General features: G+C 44.7%; 1 protein-coding gene across 1 annotated transcript in view; it reads left to right on the forward strand.

Moving 5' to 3' along the window:
• The window catches only part of LOC134611761 (ceramide synthase 2-like), a 112,318-nt gene that overhangs the window by 8,463 nt on the left and 87,501 nt on the right, over nt 1-16,354 (forward strand). Inside the window, exon 2 of the mRNA XM_063455968.1 lies at nt 13,079-13,252. Coding sequence (XP_063312038.1) covers nt 13,080-13,252 — 173 coding nt within the window. The 5' untranslated portion in view covers nt 13,079. The remainder of the gene's footprint in view (nt 1-13,078; nt 13,253-16,354) is intronic.

Raw genomic sequence — 16,354 nt, forward strand, 5'->3', positions numbered from 1 at the left:
TGTGTTTCGTGGTGTGTATAAGTGTGGGGGTGCTTGTGGTATTACAGGCGAGAGGCTGCTTGTGGGGTTGTGTGCATGTTTGTCATTGGTTTTGTGTTTGTGGGGACTGCGTGTGTTTGGGCTGTTTTTATTATTTGTATGCTTCTGTGCACATCTAGTGTGTGGCTTCCCTGGGATCCATTGGGGACTGGTTGGGGTAGGAGCTGCGATAGTTGCTGCGGGACTGCTCTACTCCAGTGCAGATTCCCGTCCACAAGTGCTGGAACGAAGTGATCTGAGATCACTTCCTCCAAGTGCTGCAATGCGTAAACTGAGAAATGTCCTAGGTTTCTGACCCCTGACATAGAATGTGAGTTATGTCTGTTCAACCATATTTCACCTCTTTCATATTAAGCGCACCCACACTTATATATAATTCGGTTCTGGAGAAACAGGTCTTTCAGAATAAATATTTATATATGAAACACAATTTAAAATTAAGAAAATCTAAAAAAGTGTGAGAAATTAAGAAATGTGTTCTGCATGGCATTTTAACTGAGTGTCATAATATTGTTAGCTTTTACTGCAATAAAATACACATACTTGTGTTCAGCGATGTCTCAAGTGTACAAAGTACCCCAAGGTTTTATGGGGTTTTGGAAAGTTACAGGGTTAAATATAGGGCTTTACCATTTTCAGTTTTTGCATATTGAAATTTGCAAAGGCAGCCATCAGACCATGACAACTGTGATGGTTGTAACGGGCCCGGCAGTCTTGCACAGCCCAGACTGCTCTTGACATATGCACCGTCGTTATTCGGCAGGTGCTACTTTTAGTTTTACCTTAAATAAAACGCTGACACCAAATTTATCTGTTGGATTATAACGTCCACAGCTTTATTAATTATTAAAATATATAAATAAATAAATTAACAATTTAGGGTCATTGTCCAGCTAACATTATATTACTATCCCCCCGCACAATACCCCTGACAATGACCCTATCTTTTGAACAATAATTGACATTCACTTAACATATAACTAGTAACACACGGCCTACCAGAGAGGCCCCAAAACCATACTGTTAACTGTAGGGGTGTACCCAGACACCCCTACCCCGTAGGTTCGTAGCCACCGAAGAGCTTGAACCTACCAACACTCTAATCCATCTGGCCTACTCCAGCCTAGGCCTTGGCCTGTCCATTCCCAATTCCAGCTAACTCCTGCCTTTAACACGCCCTGTTCCCGCCGCTGTGACCAAACGGGAACTAACCTCAAATATAGGGAGGGAGGGAGGGACAAGTAACAGGTCAGTGAAATTCAGATTAACTGGCCCCTCACTTAAGATGGCCGCCTATTTAAACTACCTGACTCCTCCCCTTCTTAGCCCTGCCCTAAACCCATCCCATAATTTTCCACCTGCCCACTTCCTGGCCTTGTCAAGGCCCACTCCCCTGTTTCACTGTTCCATGGGCTTCAGGACTTCCGCTGAACTTACCAAGTAAAAACCATGTGACAAGAAAGATTGTAGGAAAGCATGGAATACAATACCTTCCTATGAGAAAGTGTGGATGTGTGCAGCTGCCCCGAATGCTTATCAAGTCCCCAATGCTCCTCTATGAGGAGCATTTGATTGGCCATCACGGGAGGAGGCCATACCCCTTTGAAGACGATGTGGGACTCTGAAAGGTGAGCAGCAGCAGCAAGACAAAGAAAAAAGTGAGTAAAGTATTTTTTTTAATGACTTTTTATTGGAGAAAGGAGGGGGGCCGGAATACAACCAGGGACAGGGACACTTTAGTGTTGTATTCCTACAATCATAGCGTTCCTTTAATGAGCTCCATTCAAAGGGGCACTGTAGGCACCCACATCATATTGAAGTGGTCTAGGTGCAATGTCCCATTACCCTTAATCCTGAGCATGTAATTATTGCAGTTTTTATAAACTGCAATAATTACCTGCTAGGGTTAACTCCGCCTCTAGTGGCTGTCTACTAGACAGCCACTAGAGATACTTCCTGGCTCGACGGTGACTTTTGGTAGCCTAAGTGACGCTGGACGTCCTAACGCTATCCATGATGACTTCCAGCGACACCGGAATTCCTATAGGAAAGCATTGAATAATGCGAGCTCGGGCATTGCCGCACATGCACATTAGGTCTCCCCTGCTGGCTGATGTCAGCGGGGGAGGAGCGTGGATGGGTACACCCCTTCTGCACCATTGGGGGGAGAGGTCTTGATGGATGGGGAAGCAAGGAAAACTAGTTTGTTTTTCTGCACTATAGTTTCCCTTTAACATTTTTAATGGTCTATCTCAGAGCAAAATAGCAAACTCGTAATTTAGCTATTAAAGTTAAAAGGCTGTTTTTCACTAAATAAAATAAAGCTGACTTAATGACCGCATGTTCAGGAGGTGAAATTAATCTCTGGGAGACAGGCCGTGAGAGGCCTGTGTTTCATTGTTACTGTGGAAGTGTCTGTTGCAGTACAGTATGAATGAGTTTATCACTGCAGCTCTTGACGTCTCTGCAATGCGTTACATTATTGGCCATGAAAGAAGGGTGTGAGCTTTTGCTAATCTCTAGAGAAGAACAGTGTAATACACAAATAGAATGAAAACACTAAAGTTGAATCCAATCCAATCCAAACCGACAGTTTAGAGTGGGTAATGACATGCTTTATATTCAACAAATCATCTCTTTATTTTATAGGAACACTCCAAGCACCATAACCACTACAGCATAAAGAATTGGTTATGGTGCTCAGGAGTGCTCTGGCATCCTCCATTGTAATGGTCAAATTGTTATAAATCTGTTTGATCGTCTTGTGACCTGGGGTACACCATCCGAGGCTCGGTGTCTGAGTTTAGCCCCCGGGGGCGATCAGCTGACTCTTTCAGCCAGTAAGTTAGCATTGCACTGCAGGACGCTTCCTCAACAGAAGCTCATAAGCAGGTGTTTATGGCTCTCTGCCAGCCTATAGTAAGGGCGGGGAGTAATTACCGGCGGACCCCAGATTAGAAGTCAAACCGTACTAAAATAGTTTAACAGCTCAATGAGGGATCACATGAACTCCAGGCAACCTAACCGCTAGAGCACCCAGTATTAATAGAGTATGGTTTGATACCTGCAAATAGAGGTGTCTGCAGAACATTTTCAGGTGGAGGGGGTAGAGGGAAGGTACTGTCACTCATAGTCCCCATTTAAATTGCTGAAAAGGCCCCCAAATGATTGTGAATAACCCTTCTTGCATGTTAGACCTAACAAAATAAACACTTGATCTACCTTGATATAAAGGAAATCTATCACCCTAAATGAGTTTATTGATTGTTGCTATAAAATGCCACACGTGCGATTAACCCCTCGGCTGTCAGAGTTCTAACTCCATCTCTAGTGGCGTCACTGGGTTGTCATCAGCCAAACAGGCTAATATCCATTCTATGCAACTTCCTTTACAGTCAGCTGTTGCTAAGATGGTTTGCCCCATTATCGGGGAACGGGGCCAGGGTACGCATGGTTTCATAGCCACTACAGCTTGCTGATGGTGCTTGGAGTAACTATTTAAGATACTATGGAAATTAGGAAAGTAATAACTGAAATTAAAATAAGTATTATTTTTCTCTAGAATCTACTGCAAATTTGGGGCCTAAAGAATAACCCCAGGTATTGCCTCACTCCAGGGCTTTGTCAAGTCTTGCAATAAAGTTGTATAGCTATGGACTTACAGAAAATCGAGAATATATGGTGGAAATTGAACCTAAAACCTTCCCACGCACCAACCTAACACGGGCTAATAGAACATGGGCAGGAAAACCAAAAAAGCAAAAGCCGAAAAAAGCCCCCACGGGAGGGATATTGGTGAGATGCTTCGGCTCTCGCAACAGGCCGCGTGGCCCAAAATGGCGCAGCACGACGACCTTTCATCATACTCATCGGGGGATTTCACCTCCGACATCCTAGAAGGGGCATCCTACAGGCCACCTACAGATGCCAGACAGGTACCCCCAAAATCCGGAGACCCGGTCACCGCAGAGCAAATTAAAATTATGCTGGCGGAACTCCGTAAAGACTTGGCGGCCGATATGGCCCATTATAGGAAGGCCGTCGAAGGCGCCACGGAGAAAATTATCCAGTTGGAGGCCAACTCAAGCTCCCAGGACGCGAGGCTTCAGGCACTCGAACAGACGACCACAGGCCTAGTCAAATGGCAAACCGCCACTAACAACAGGCTTGACACCATGGAGGACCAAAGAAGGCGGTGCAATCTGAAGCTGAGAGGGATACCGGAGTCTGTAGGCCTGGATGACTTACCTCACTACATTAGGCGCCTACTCGAAGCACTGCTACCGCCGAAGAGGGTGAAAGCTATGAAAATCGACGGCATGTTTCGGCTGCCGAAATCACCCCGAGCTCCAACATTGGCGACGGCAGACCTCATACTGCGGTTCCAAACTCTGGCTGATAAGACCACGCTTGCGACTGCACTGCGGGGCAAAACCCCTCTTAAGTTTGAAGGGACAACGTTGACGGCGTTCCCAGATCTGACCAGAAACACAATTGCCTGGCGAAAAGACCTACAACCCCTCTTCCATCTTCTTCGTGCTAAAGACATCCCATATAAATGGGGCACTCCTCGTGCTGTATCATTCACTCTCAATGGGAACATGTACAAGGCGCAAGACAAGCTGGAGCTGGAAACCCACCTACGAGCAACAGGTATCTTTCAAGAAGCACCGGCGCCCAGACGGAGTATGGCCCACCTGCACCCAGACACTATCCGGGACTTTACCCCACGGAACCCCGCCAGGGCCTCCCCAGGCGGATCCCCCACCTGAGGTACCTCCGACAAGTCACCCAACAGGGACTTTTCTTCTATTTCCATTCCACCATTCACACAGATGGACCACCTCATACAATCAGAGACTAAACACTCAGGAGGACTGCCAACTTCATATAACGTTTTTTTTACATTGTTTTTTCTAAGTTTATATCTACTGGTTCCTCTTTTTATTTTCTTTAATGTGTCGTTTCCTTTGTGCCCTCTGTAAAGCCCACACATGGAGACCCAACAATGCTGCTACCGTATAAACCGCAGCGCCTAGTGTCTAACACACCTAGAATGGACAAACCTCCATGAACACACCAAGAATAACCACACAGGGCTGCAGCAGCCCACCCAGCAGCGCCATCACTTAACCCGCATTACACTATGACACCCCTACCCCCCCCCCCCCCCCCCCTGCCGACACACTGCGGACCACTAAGAGAACGAATCCCTCGAATAAAGGCAAGGGGGATGCCCTACAGGGCAGACACATAGAGGGCAACATCGTGAACACTTCACCCTCATTAAGGGCATTAACGTAACCTAAATAAGCCGTCTCCTAGATCGAGTTAACCTTACATTATAAAATTGTGCTATGATATGTAAGCCATATAAGTTTTTCAATGTTGATATGTTGAATATGCGCCGTTGTGGCCAAGAATGCATCACTGTTACTTTATTGCACGCAAAAATAAAGAATTTAAAAAAAATAAAAATAAAAAGTTGTATAGCTATAAAATCCAAACAGTCAATAGTGTATATTAATGCCACCTGTACTTTTTGTCATGGAAATTTAATTATGATATTCTTTCTGAATACCGAATTGCAAATTTTAGGCTATTAAGAGGTGATGGTAGCTGAGCTTGCAAATTTTCCTATAGCGGTACTTTTTTGTCTAAATTTTGCAGCTTAGTTTGTAATTGTGTTTGTACGTAACTGTATGCAACTGCAAGAGACAATGCGCATAGATCGCTACATGTGATCTATGAAAAGCATTCGATTGGGCCACGTGAGGTAAGCAGCAACATCACACGTGTGAACCACCACGGGAACTTTGCCATGCACTGGATTTCCGGTACGTTTATTCTTTATTTTTATAATAGGGACCAAATTAGCAATGCCAAATAGGATATGCTAAATCAAAAACAGTGTACACTTGGAAGGGTTGGAGGAACACTATATGGTCAGGAATACAAACATGTATTCCTGACTCTATAGTGTAAAAATGTCTTTTAGGCTCCCAGACACGCTCTTGCCTCCCTTGCAGAGAACAAAAACTTACCTTTATTCCAGCACCGCTCCGGTACGCCAGTGCTAGCTCCACCCTCCCTCCCCACATTTTGTGCAGCACTGACCCAGGAAGCATCTTTAGTGGACATCTGAGTTACTGCCACTGGAGGTGTCCCTAGAGAGCTCTGAAAAGACAGTGTTCACAGCACTATGCCTGCAGGGACTGACTATACTGACCAGAACAACTACATTAAGCTATAGTTGTTCTGGTGACTGCAGTGTCCCTTTAAGACCAAAATAGCTGATTTAAAAGTCTCAGCTATGCTTCAAGTGTGGCTACTTTAGCCTAAAAAATCACTTTGAATTCTCACTCGTATAACACCCTGATGGTTTTATACTCCATTTTATATAATATAGTATAATACATTGCTGTATACATGGCTTTGCGAAACATGTCTACAGGAACTTCCTCACATCTCTGTAAACCTTGCATTTTCACATATGACCTATTCATTTCTACTTTTCAGTGTACACAGAATGCTGTGGGTTTGGTTTTAACTCTTGATGCTGCACTGAGAAACCAACCTTAAGCAGATACACACGCGACGCAAAGTACTAATGCGTTCCACATTCACAAGCTGCACAAACACTAGAACACACAACTCTAGCAAAACGGGGAATAGTCAGCTACGTAAATAAATAGCTAAACTCATCTACCAGGATCACTGTCTTTACAATAGTTAAATGAACTTACGATACTTGGGACCAGCGTGTCCGTCAACTCTATGGGCCTGTGAACCCGTATGAGCATTTGCATTTACATAGGGAGGGGGGAAAGGTGGAAGGGGATGAGGAGTGCAGGGCAACAAGAGAGCAGAGGGTAGAAAGAGAGAGGAGATAGACAAAGGGAGAAAAGGTGAAAAAAACACTCCCGCACAGGTGAATCGGGAAGTTAAGCTTTGATAGAAATGAGAGTCTTGCAGCTGCTCACCCCTGACAAAGGGTGCATTCGCTAAACGCACATATGGCAATTACAATTGTTCCAAAACCTTCATGTATCAGACTAAGCAAAAGTCAAGCAGGCTCGGACACACACCCAATGTTGCATAACTCTGTTTCCGCACAGGTTGTACATGTTATATGATGTTTAACACGCTAATGGGGACCTGCGAGTCCCATGGTTATTGCTCAACCTTGTTACCATGAATAAAAAACGTATTTACAAAAAAAAAAAAAACTCTTGATGCTGAAGTAGGATACAGCACAGAATGTTGCTCTTGTAGCCAGTTTTCAGTAACTTTTTTAGTTGCTGTTACTTTTAACATTGATGTTGTAGTTAGAACAGACAATATACTCAATATTCTTTGTATCCTTTAATGCATGTACGCGTTGCCTACTTTTCCCAAGTTTTTTTCTGAGGATTGGAACCTGAAAGAGATAAACTAGTCAATCTTATTACACAACATTTAGATATAGATTCCCTAACAGACAGCTCAGCTCGCGAACACGCAAAGCGCTGAGTTCCTTCATAGGGCGGCTGTCAATGCCGCTCTATGAAGAAAGCGATTGGTGCAGCGCGAAGCCGCGCATGCGCACGACATCGCGATGACGCTTCTCTCTGAGAAGCATCCTATTGGGCCCCGCGATTTCGTCATTTTGCCGAAAAAGGGGGCGCGGCATGGCTGGGAGCTCGGCGCTGGAACGGAGGTAAGTTTTTAATATAAAAACGCTCTGAAAATTATTTTAAATAAATGAAAGTTCATATAAAAGCAAGAAGGGAGGCTGGGGGGACCTGTCTTTCTTGCTTTTATATGTTGACTATAGAGTCCCTTTAAGTAATAAAACAAGTGTGCAGTATTTTTGCTAAACAATTTCTCTGGTTTCACATCATTTTTTTGCAGGACATGTGAGAGCATTTAAAATATTTGTGTCAAATAAATAGTTTACTGAAGCTAAGAATTATGCAAACAAGGCTCATACATTAGCACAAGGTTTGACACATGGTTCCAGCAGTTTGAGGCGTGAAAATTAATGTGTTGTCTTCCCATCTCACAGTAATTTTGCACTCTGCAGCTACTCACATTATTCCTATTTTACATCCAGTACCCATAACATTACACAATACATGCCGCATAAAACATGCAGATAATTTTGGTAAGAAAAAGCAAATTTTATTCATTCTGTGGCCTTATTATATTTTTGAAGAAAAAATTGAAAACAAACCTTGAACGGAAAAGGTTGAATGTTAAAGGGAAACTATAGTGCCAGGAATACAAGATTTTATTACTAGCCCTACAATGACTCCGTCGCTCACGCACTCCGACCCTCCCCACCGCAACGCAGAACCCTTTTATTAATTACCTGAACAAGTAACTGTGTCCCTCAATGCAGGGGCAGGCTTCGCCTCTGCTCCTTCTCCCCCAATGTCAGGGACCTAAAGCGCATGCATGGCATGCGCCACACTCGCTTTAGGACAATCCTATAGAAAAGCATTGAATGAATGCTTTCCTATGGGGTTTAAGCTGACTCTGGATGTCATGCATAGCGTAGGTATGTCCAGTGTCAGGCGACCAAAAGTCTAACGACCCAGTATCGCCTCTAGTGGCTGGAGTAAACCCTGCAAGGTTATTATTGCACGGTTAAATTGACAAGGGTGCTGCACCCAGACCACTTCAATGAATTAGTATGGGTTGCTAGTGTCCCTTTTCATCAACTGGTAGCATCTTAAAGGAGCACTATAGGGTCAGGAACACAAACATGTATTCCTGACCCTACAGGGTTAAAACTGCCATCCAGCCACCCTGTCACCCTCATGCCTTTTTTTTCAAAAAACCCATAGAAAAGCAATGACGTCATAGGAGGACCCTGACCCAGTGCCAAGGGATATAGGAGTTAGAATCAGTTAAGTGTTTAAAGTTTTTTTTTTTTTTTAAACCCTTTACAGGACTGGGGGGGGGGGGGGGGGGGGGTAGGGGCTTAAATGTAGGCCTTAAATTTGAAATTCACTTTAAATGCTCACTTTATTGAATTACCATGTTAGTCTCCTTACATTGTAACCGCTGTAGATTAAATTATTGGGCACTACCTACACCATGCCCAGGTTCAGCTTAATTCACCACCACACTCCCCTTCAGCATCACTAGTTTGCTGTTCAGTGTTTTCATCTGACTAATCTAGATAATCATGTTTTTTTTTTGGGGGGGGGGGGGACTTATAAATGTTTCATCCATATATACACTCTTCAGCCACAACATTATAACCACCTGCCTAATATCGTGCAGGTTCCCCTTGTGCTGCCTAAACAGCTCTGATGCATCGAGGCATGTACTCCACAAAACCTCTGAACGTGTCCTTTGGTATCTGGAACCGAGACCTTAGCAGCAGATCCTTTAAGTCCTGCAAGTTGCGAGTTGGGGCCTCCATGGATCGGATTTGATGTTCCAGCACATCCAGTAGATGCTCAATCGGATGGAGATCTGGGAAATTTGGAAGCCAAGGCAACACCTTGAACTCTTTTTCATGTTCTTTAAACCATTCAATAATTCTTTGCAGGGTGGCAGGGTGCATTATCCTGCGGGAATAGCCCACTGCCATTAGGGAACATGATTGCAATGAAGGAGTCTGCAATAATATCTAGTTAGGTGGTACATGTCAAAGTAACCCAAGGTTTCCCAGCAGAACATTGCCCAGAGCATAACACTGCCTCCGCCAGCCTGCCTTCTTCCAAAGGGCATGCTGCTGCCATCTCTTCCCCAGGTAAACGATGAACACGGACCCAGCCATGCACCTTATCTAAAAGAAAACAATTCATTACACTAAGCAATACTCTTTGCTCTATGGTCCAGTTCTGACACTCCGCATTGAAGGCGTTTGGCAGTAGGCAGGGGACATCCTGGGCACTCTGGTCGGTCTGTGGCTACGCAGCCACATATGCAGGAAACTTCGATTTACTGTGTTACTCAGTGACACCTTTCTATCATGGTCAGCATTACGTTTTTCAGCAATGTGGTAGGACCAGACAAGCTAGCCTTCTCTCCCCAAGTGCGTCAATAAACCTTGGGCACCCATGACCCTGATGTCGGTTCACCAGTTGTCCTTCCTTGCACCATGTTTGTTAGATACTAACCACTGCATACCAAGAAAACCCCACAAGACTTGCCGCTTTGGAGATGCTCTGGCCCACTCGTCTAGCCATCACTATTTTGTCCTTGTCAAAGTCACTCAGATCTCTTCACTTGCCCATTTTTTTGGCTTCCAACACATTAAATTTAACTGACTGTTCACCGGCGGGTGCCTTTGTAAATATATAATTAATGTTATTCACTTGATCTGACAATGGTTTTAATGTGGCAGATATTTAGATATATTTGTGGATTGAAGAAGGAAATATTAGGGCAGGCACATGGTTTGTCCGTTTAAACAGTCAACAGGAGGATTGGAAGAAGCCATTTTGAAACCCCTGTTGAAGCTGCAGTTTATATAAAGATCACTCTGTATGTTCACATTGAATCTGATAATTAGGGAATGCATAAATGGTGTAGCTGAAAATCCTGCCTGGGTTTGTGTTGAAATAATTCCTGCATTCCAATTTAAGGAGATTATTGCAGGGCTGTATTTAACAAAAGGCAAACAGGGCATTTGCCTAGGGCGGCACTTTCAGGGGGGCGTCAAAAAAGTGGCCCTGACACAAATTGGTGGGGCAAATTTACTCGTGTCTAGGGCAGCACAAATCCAAAATACACTACAGGATTATTGATTTAAATTTGTTTCTTCCTGTGCACCTAGAATAAACTCATTACTTCTTAATTGTGTCTCCAGAGCCTTAGTAAAGTAGCACAGAGGCTTCATAATTATAAACACAAGAAAGACACTTACGTGCAACTAAATGTGATATTTTGTACAGGCCATTGACGGAATATTGTATTTCCTATATATATATATATATATATACACACGTTTACTAGGAGCCTTTATGGTTAATAACATACTCCCAATGGCGCCTCCTATGGCAACCTCATATCAAAAGGAATGCAGCTGTTAATGACATACAAGGACAAGTGTAAGACCTACTGTTCCCTAGAGAGGATCCTAAAATAGGACATTGTGCTTTTATTCATACTCTTTAAGCACACATAATCACATTATGAAGACACATGAGACACACTCACATATGTTATCATACATTTAGGGGTTTATTCAATAAACTGAGGAGCAGAAGACATCTTAAAGATCACCTAAGGTCCCTGCTGCGTCATATTACTCAGTTTATTGATTTTGTTTGTCTAGAAAATAAACCCTGTTGTAAATCTTGTAGACCGACTGCCCATAGTGATTTTAAAGCATCACTTGCTATGAGCTGCCGATGACGGGCAAGGAGCATCGGCTGAGGTTCTCCTTCACTGCTGCTCCCGCAAATACTTCAACATATGCTGGACAGCTCAAGATAGGAGCTCTAGACCAGTGCCTGGACCCACTGGTTTAACGCTTGAAGGTAAGAAGGCATCAGAAGACTCCAAGCAGCATAAATGCTTAATTGATATGAAATGGTTATGATGCCCGGAGCATCCCATTAACTTTAACAGTAATCATTAATCAAACCAAATGAACACTATAGAGCCAGCAATACAAACATATATAGTGCTCGAATAGACGTTTAGGTCCCCTCCACCCTCTCTGTGGAGTTAAAAGGTGAGTTTACTTACATTTTCTCCCTCACCTTGCTGGTGTCACAGCAGCTGGCCCCGCCTCCATGGCTGGGATCATCAGTCTAGACAATCACAACCAATCCAATGCTTTCCCACAAGGCTATTGTGTCGCTGAATGCAGGTGCTGCACATAGTGCAGCAAGGGACAAGGAAGCACCTCTAGTGGCTGTCTTGAGTGATTGTCACTAGAGGTGTTACTAGGCAGTAATGTAAACACTGCCTTTTCTCTGAAAAAGGAGCGCTTACAGTAAAAAGTAGTGAATGGACATCACTTTACGGGAAGCTGGAACAGCATACAAAGCGCCCCGAATTAAACTGGTGCCTGAACCCTGCTGGATCCCATGGCAAACACCCTCCTGTTAAAGAGGAGGACAACTAAAACTACTTAAATTTTAATATCTGAGTTTGTGTTTGCTTCTGTCAGTATTTGTGTCTGTCAGCTTGCATGAGTTCAATACCTAATTTTATCAATTTACAGTATTTTTAACAACTATACTACACATTGGATGCTTCTACTATTTTTATCTTTCCGGAGGAAACCCTAACAGAAAATTGTGGTGGGATGCTGCCCTAAAAAGCATGCAAGACCTGTTCACTGAGCTAATATTATAGGCTCTTTGAAATGTGAGTGATCCATTCTGCTACTTAATTGAATTATCACAGTGTTTTTCAATCTGCACTCTATTGTACTTTCTATATCTTTTGTATATATATCCACTTGATGTGCACGGTTCGATCTTGAGGGGCAACCCCCAAACCCTCATAGAGCTCCACTTAAGATATATGTATATCATATCCCAATTTGTGTCTGGGTGTTAAATTGTGTGTGAAATAAAGGGTAATACACACTAATGTACAGAGCTGCTTAACACAGATTTCACTAGAAGCACTTTTTTGCGACACACACTCTCCCAAAAGGAGATTCTCATTCTATTGCTGTCTTGAGTGAATCTGTACATTGATGTATGTAAATACGAATAATTTAGAATAGTTTTCTGAAAGTGAACATCAGACACAGGAGTGACTAATGGTGCTGGCGCAGTTCTGTTTGAGCGTGACGTCAAGACCATCTATGTATCTGTGTTCTTCTATAGACAGTGTTTAGACCAGATGTTATGGACTACATCTCCCATAATGCTGTCGTAATGCTGGCAAAGCATCAAGGGAGATGTAGTCCACAGCATCTGGAGTGCGGAAGGTTGCCTATCCCTGACTTACTATAGTCCAGGAGTGGCTGTAATCTCGGCCAAGTCATGCTTTTTCCCGCAGTGACTAATTTCGCGACTGTATTATATACTTACAAGAGATTATCATTATAACATTCTGCTTATCTTGTTTGCAGGATGGATACGTTTCTCAATCAGTGGCTATGGAGACAGGAGTATTGGCTCCCTCCGGGGGTGACTTGGGAAGACATGAAAGAGACAGAGGAGACTCAGTACCCGGAGCCTCGAGATTTACTTCTCGCCATTCCTTGTGCCTTTCTTTTCACCGCAGTCCGATTCCTGTTTGAGAAGTAAGATTTCACTACATTTGATGCATTCGTTTAATCAGTGTGTTTTATGCAAAAAAATTTAAATTGGGAATTTTCTTTTGAGAACTTTAGATCATGATTTTTTTTTTTTTTTTTATCACTGAAGCATAAACAGCTTGAAGAACAGCATGGGACTTATAGCTTGGAAATATTTAAAAGTTTAGTAAATCCTATAAAAACAAATACTACTCAAGTTATTGGCTGGTTCCAGCAGCATTATTTTACCGACTGCATTCATATATATTGCTGTTGTACAATCCCAAATGTCAGAAATTTTAGTTGCACCTCATTTAACACCATTCTATTTTAAAGATGTTAATCCACACTATCTCGGATTTTGAGACCCTTACAATACATCGAGTTAGGTTCTAGATTACCGCTTGTAAAGTGAACATCTCTGGAAAGTGAATCACCGTTTTTTTATTTGTTAGTGCACATAAAATCCTTAAAACATGTTTACAAAATCATATGTACATTAAGTGAGCAACAGCGCAGGGATAGGCAAACTTTGGCTCTCCAGATGTTGTGGACTACATCCCCCATAATGCTCTTACACACATAATGCTGGCAAAGCATCATGGGAGGTGTAGTCCAAAACATCTGGAGAGCCGAAGGTTCTCCACCCCTGCTCTAGACCAAAAAAACTATTTAAAGCGGCACTGTCATGCCGAACTTACCTTTCCTCAATCTCTTCCTCTTCTCTCCCTCTCTCAGGATCTGTTCTCCGTTTCTTCCTGTCTTCTTTAGTTTTCTTTAAAATCATAAGACAAAGTAGGGACTCTTTGCCTTATGGAGGATTCCTCCGCTTGACCAGCTCTGACCAGCGGAGGAGCAAAGTGTGCTTCATTTCCGCTGGTCAGAGCAATTTTCCCATAATTCTTACCTTTCCTCTGTGTTCCCGCGATGCTTCCTGTCATTTTAGACGAAACTGAGAACAGTATGTTCGTTTCTTTTAGAACGCAATTTGGCACTTTGTTCGGATCGCAATTTCATTCTAATGAATGAAACTCCGATCCTATTCATTGCTGTGGCTGCATCTTGCAGCCGCTTAGTAGATAACCCCCTAGTTCCCACGGTATCAGGGAGCTATCTACTAAAAGGCTGAAAGACTTAAATTGGTCTTTCAGCCACATTTACTAATACTAAGTAAAGATTACGTAGTATTAGTAAATAATATGCCCCTACTCGCTATACCGCGAAGTAGGGGCATGTCTAGTAAGCAGTGAGCAGCCTGTGGCTGCTCACTGTAAAAAAAACACAACCCAATAACCTCCCCCCCTCCCCCTTGCGCGGCTGGGGGGGGCCCCCTAAATAACAATCAGGGGGGGGAACCTACTATCCTCCCTCCTGGCCCCCACTCCTGAGCGGTGGGTGGGGGCCCTAAATAAAGATGGGGGGGGGACCTACTCTCCTCCCCCCCGGCTCCCACCCCTGAGCGGTGGGTGGGGGCCCTAAAAAAACAATAAGGGGGGGGGACCTACTGTCCTCTCCCCCTGGCCCCCACCCCTGAGCAGTAGGTGGGGGCCCTAAATAAAGATTGGGGGGGGGACCTACTGTCCTCCCCCCAGCCCCCAACCCTGAGCGGTGGGTGGGGGCCCTAGATAAGAATGGTGGGGGGGACCTACCGTCCTCCCCCCCGGCCCCCACCCCTGAGCGTTGGGTGGGGGCCCTAAAAAAACAATAAGGGGGGGGACCTCCTGTCCTCCCCCCCCGGCCCCCACCCCTGAGCAGTGGGTGGGGGCCCTAAATAAAGAGAGGGGGGGACCTACTGTCCTCCCCCCGGCCCCCACCCCTGAGCGGTGGGTGGGGGCCCTAGATAAGAATGGTGGGAGGGGGACCTACCGTCCTCCCCCCCCCGGCCCCCACCCCTGAGCGGCGGGTGGGGGCCCTAAATGAAAATCCCCCCCCCCCAATCAAGGTGACTATGGGTCCCAAGCCCCTAATCACCCCCCCCCCCACCCAAATCTAACTATCCCCTACCTACCCCCCTCACCCTAAAAATAGTGAGGGGGGAATAAAATAACTAACCTGTAAAAAAAAATGTAACTTACCATTTGACGTCTTCTTTTTTCTAAAATCTTCATTTTTCAGCCCCAAAAAAGGCCAAATAAAAAGCCATTATGCCCGTCGAACTTAAAATAAAATAAAAAACCCAAGCGCAAAAAAAAACCTGACGAAAACCAAAAAAAACCTGACCGCAAAATAATAATCCATCTTCACCCATGGAGGGCTCCGCGCAGACTGAGCTACGCAGGGCGGGGGATTAGGCTAAGAACACTCTGATTGGTGGGCTTAAGCCAATCACAGTGCTCTGTGTCATTTTACACAGCGTGGGAAAGTTCTTTGGAATTTTCCCACGCTGTGTAAAATGACACAGAGCACTGTGATTGGACATCCACTCAGGGGTGGGGGCCGGGGGGAGGACAGTAGGTCCCCCCCCTCTCTTTATTTAGGGCCCCCAACCACCGCTCAGGGGGGGAGGACAGTAGGTCCCCCCCCTTATTATCTTTATGGTCCGCACCCGCCACTCGGGGGTGGGGGCCTGGGGGAGGACAGTAGGTCCCCCCCCCTCATTATCTTCATGGCCCCCACCCGCCGCTCAGGGTGGGGGAGGGGGGGAGGACAATAGGTCCGCCCCCCCCCCCCCTTATTGTAATTTATGTAATTTTTTTTCTACAGTGAGCAGCCACAGGCTGCTCACTGTTTAGTAGACATGCCCCTACTCGCGGTATAGCGAGTAGGGGCATTGGCGAGATTCTAATCTCCCTTGTGCTATTATGGGGGTCATATTGACCCCCATAGAGTGAGGGGGGGACCTGGGGGGCTTATGAAGTGACGAGGAGCACAGCTCCCTGCCGCTTCTATCTTTACATATTACAAGGAGGGAAGTGCGTGCCGGTAGCTCCCTCCTTGTAATAAACTGACGAATAAACTAACACTGATACTCAGTGTTAGTTTGTTCGTCTGATTTTTCTATTCATTCATTCGTCTGTCTGACGAATGAATGAATAGAGGAAATTCCCGTTCGCATGTCCAGGTGTTTCACTGGGCAAGTGCGGGAATCTCAGTGCTATCTAGTGTGGG

Source organism: Pelobates fuscus, chromosome 5, assembly GCF_036172605.1.
Source record: "Pelobates fuscus isolate aPelFus1 chromosome 5, aPelFus1.pri, whole genome shotgun sequence".
In the NCBI taxonomy this organism is placed as follows: Eukaryota; Metazoa; Chordata; class Amphibia; order Anura; family Pelobatidae; genus Pelobates; species Pelobates fuscus.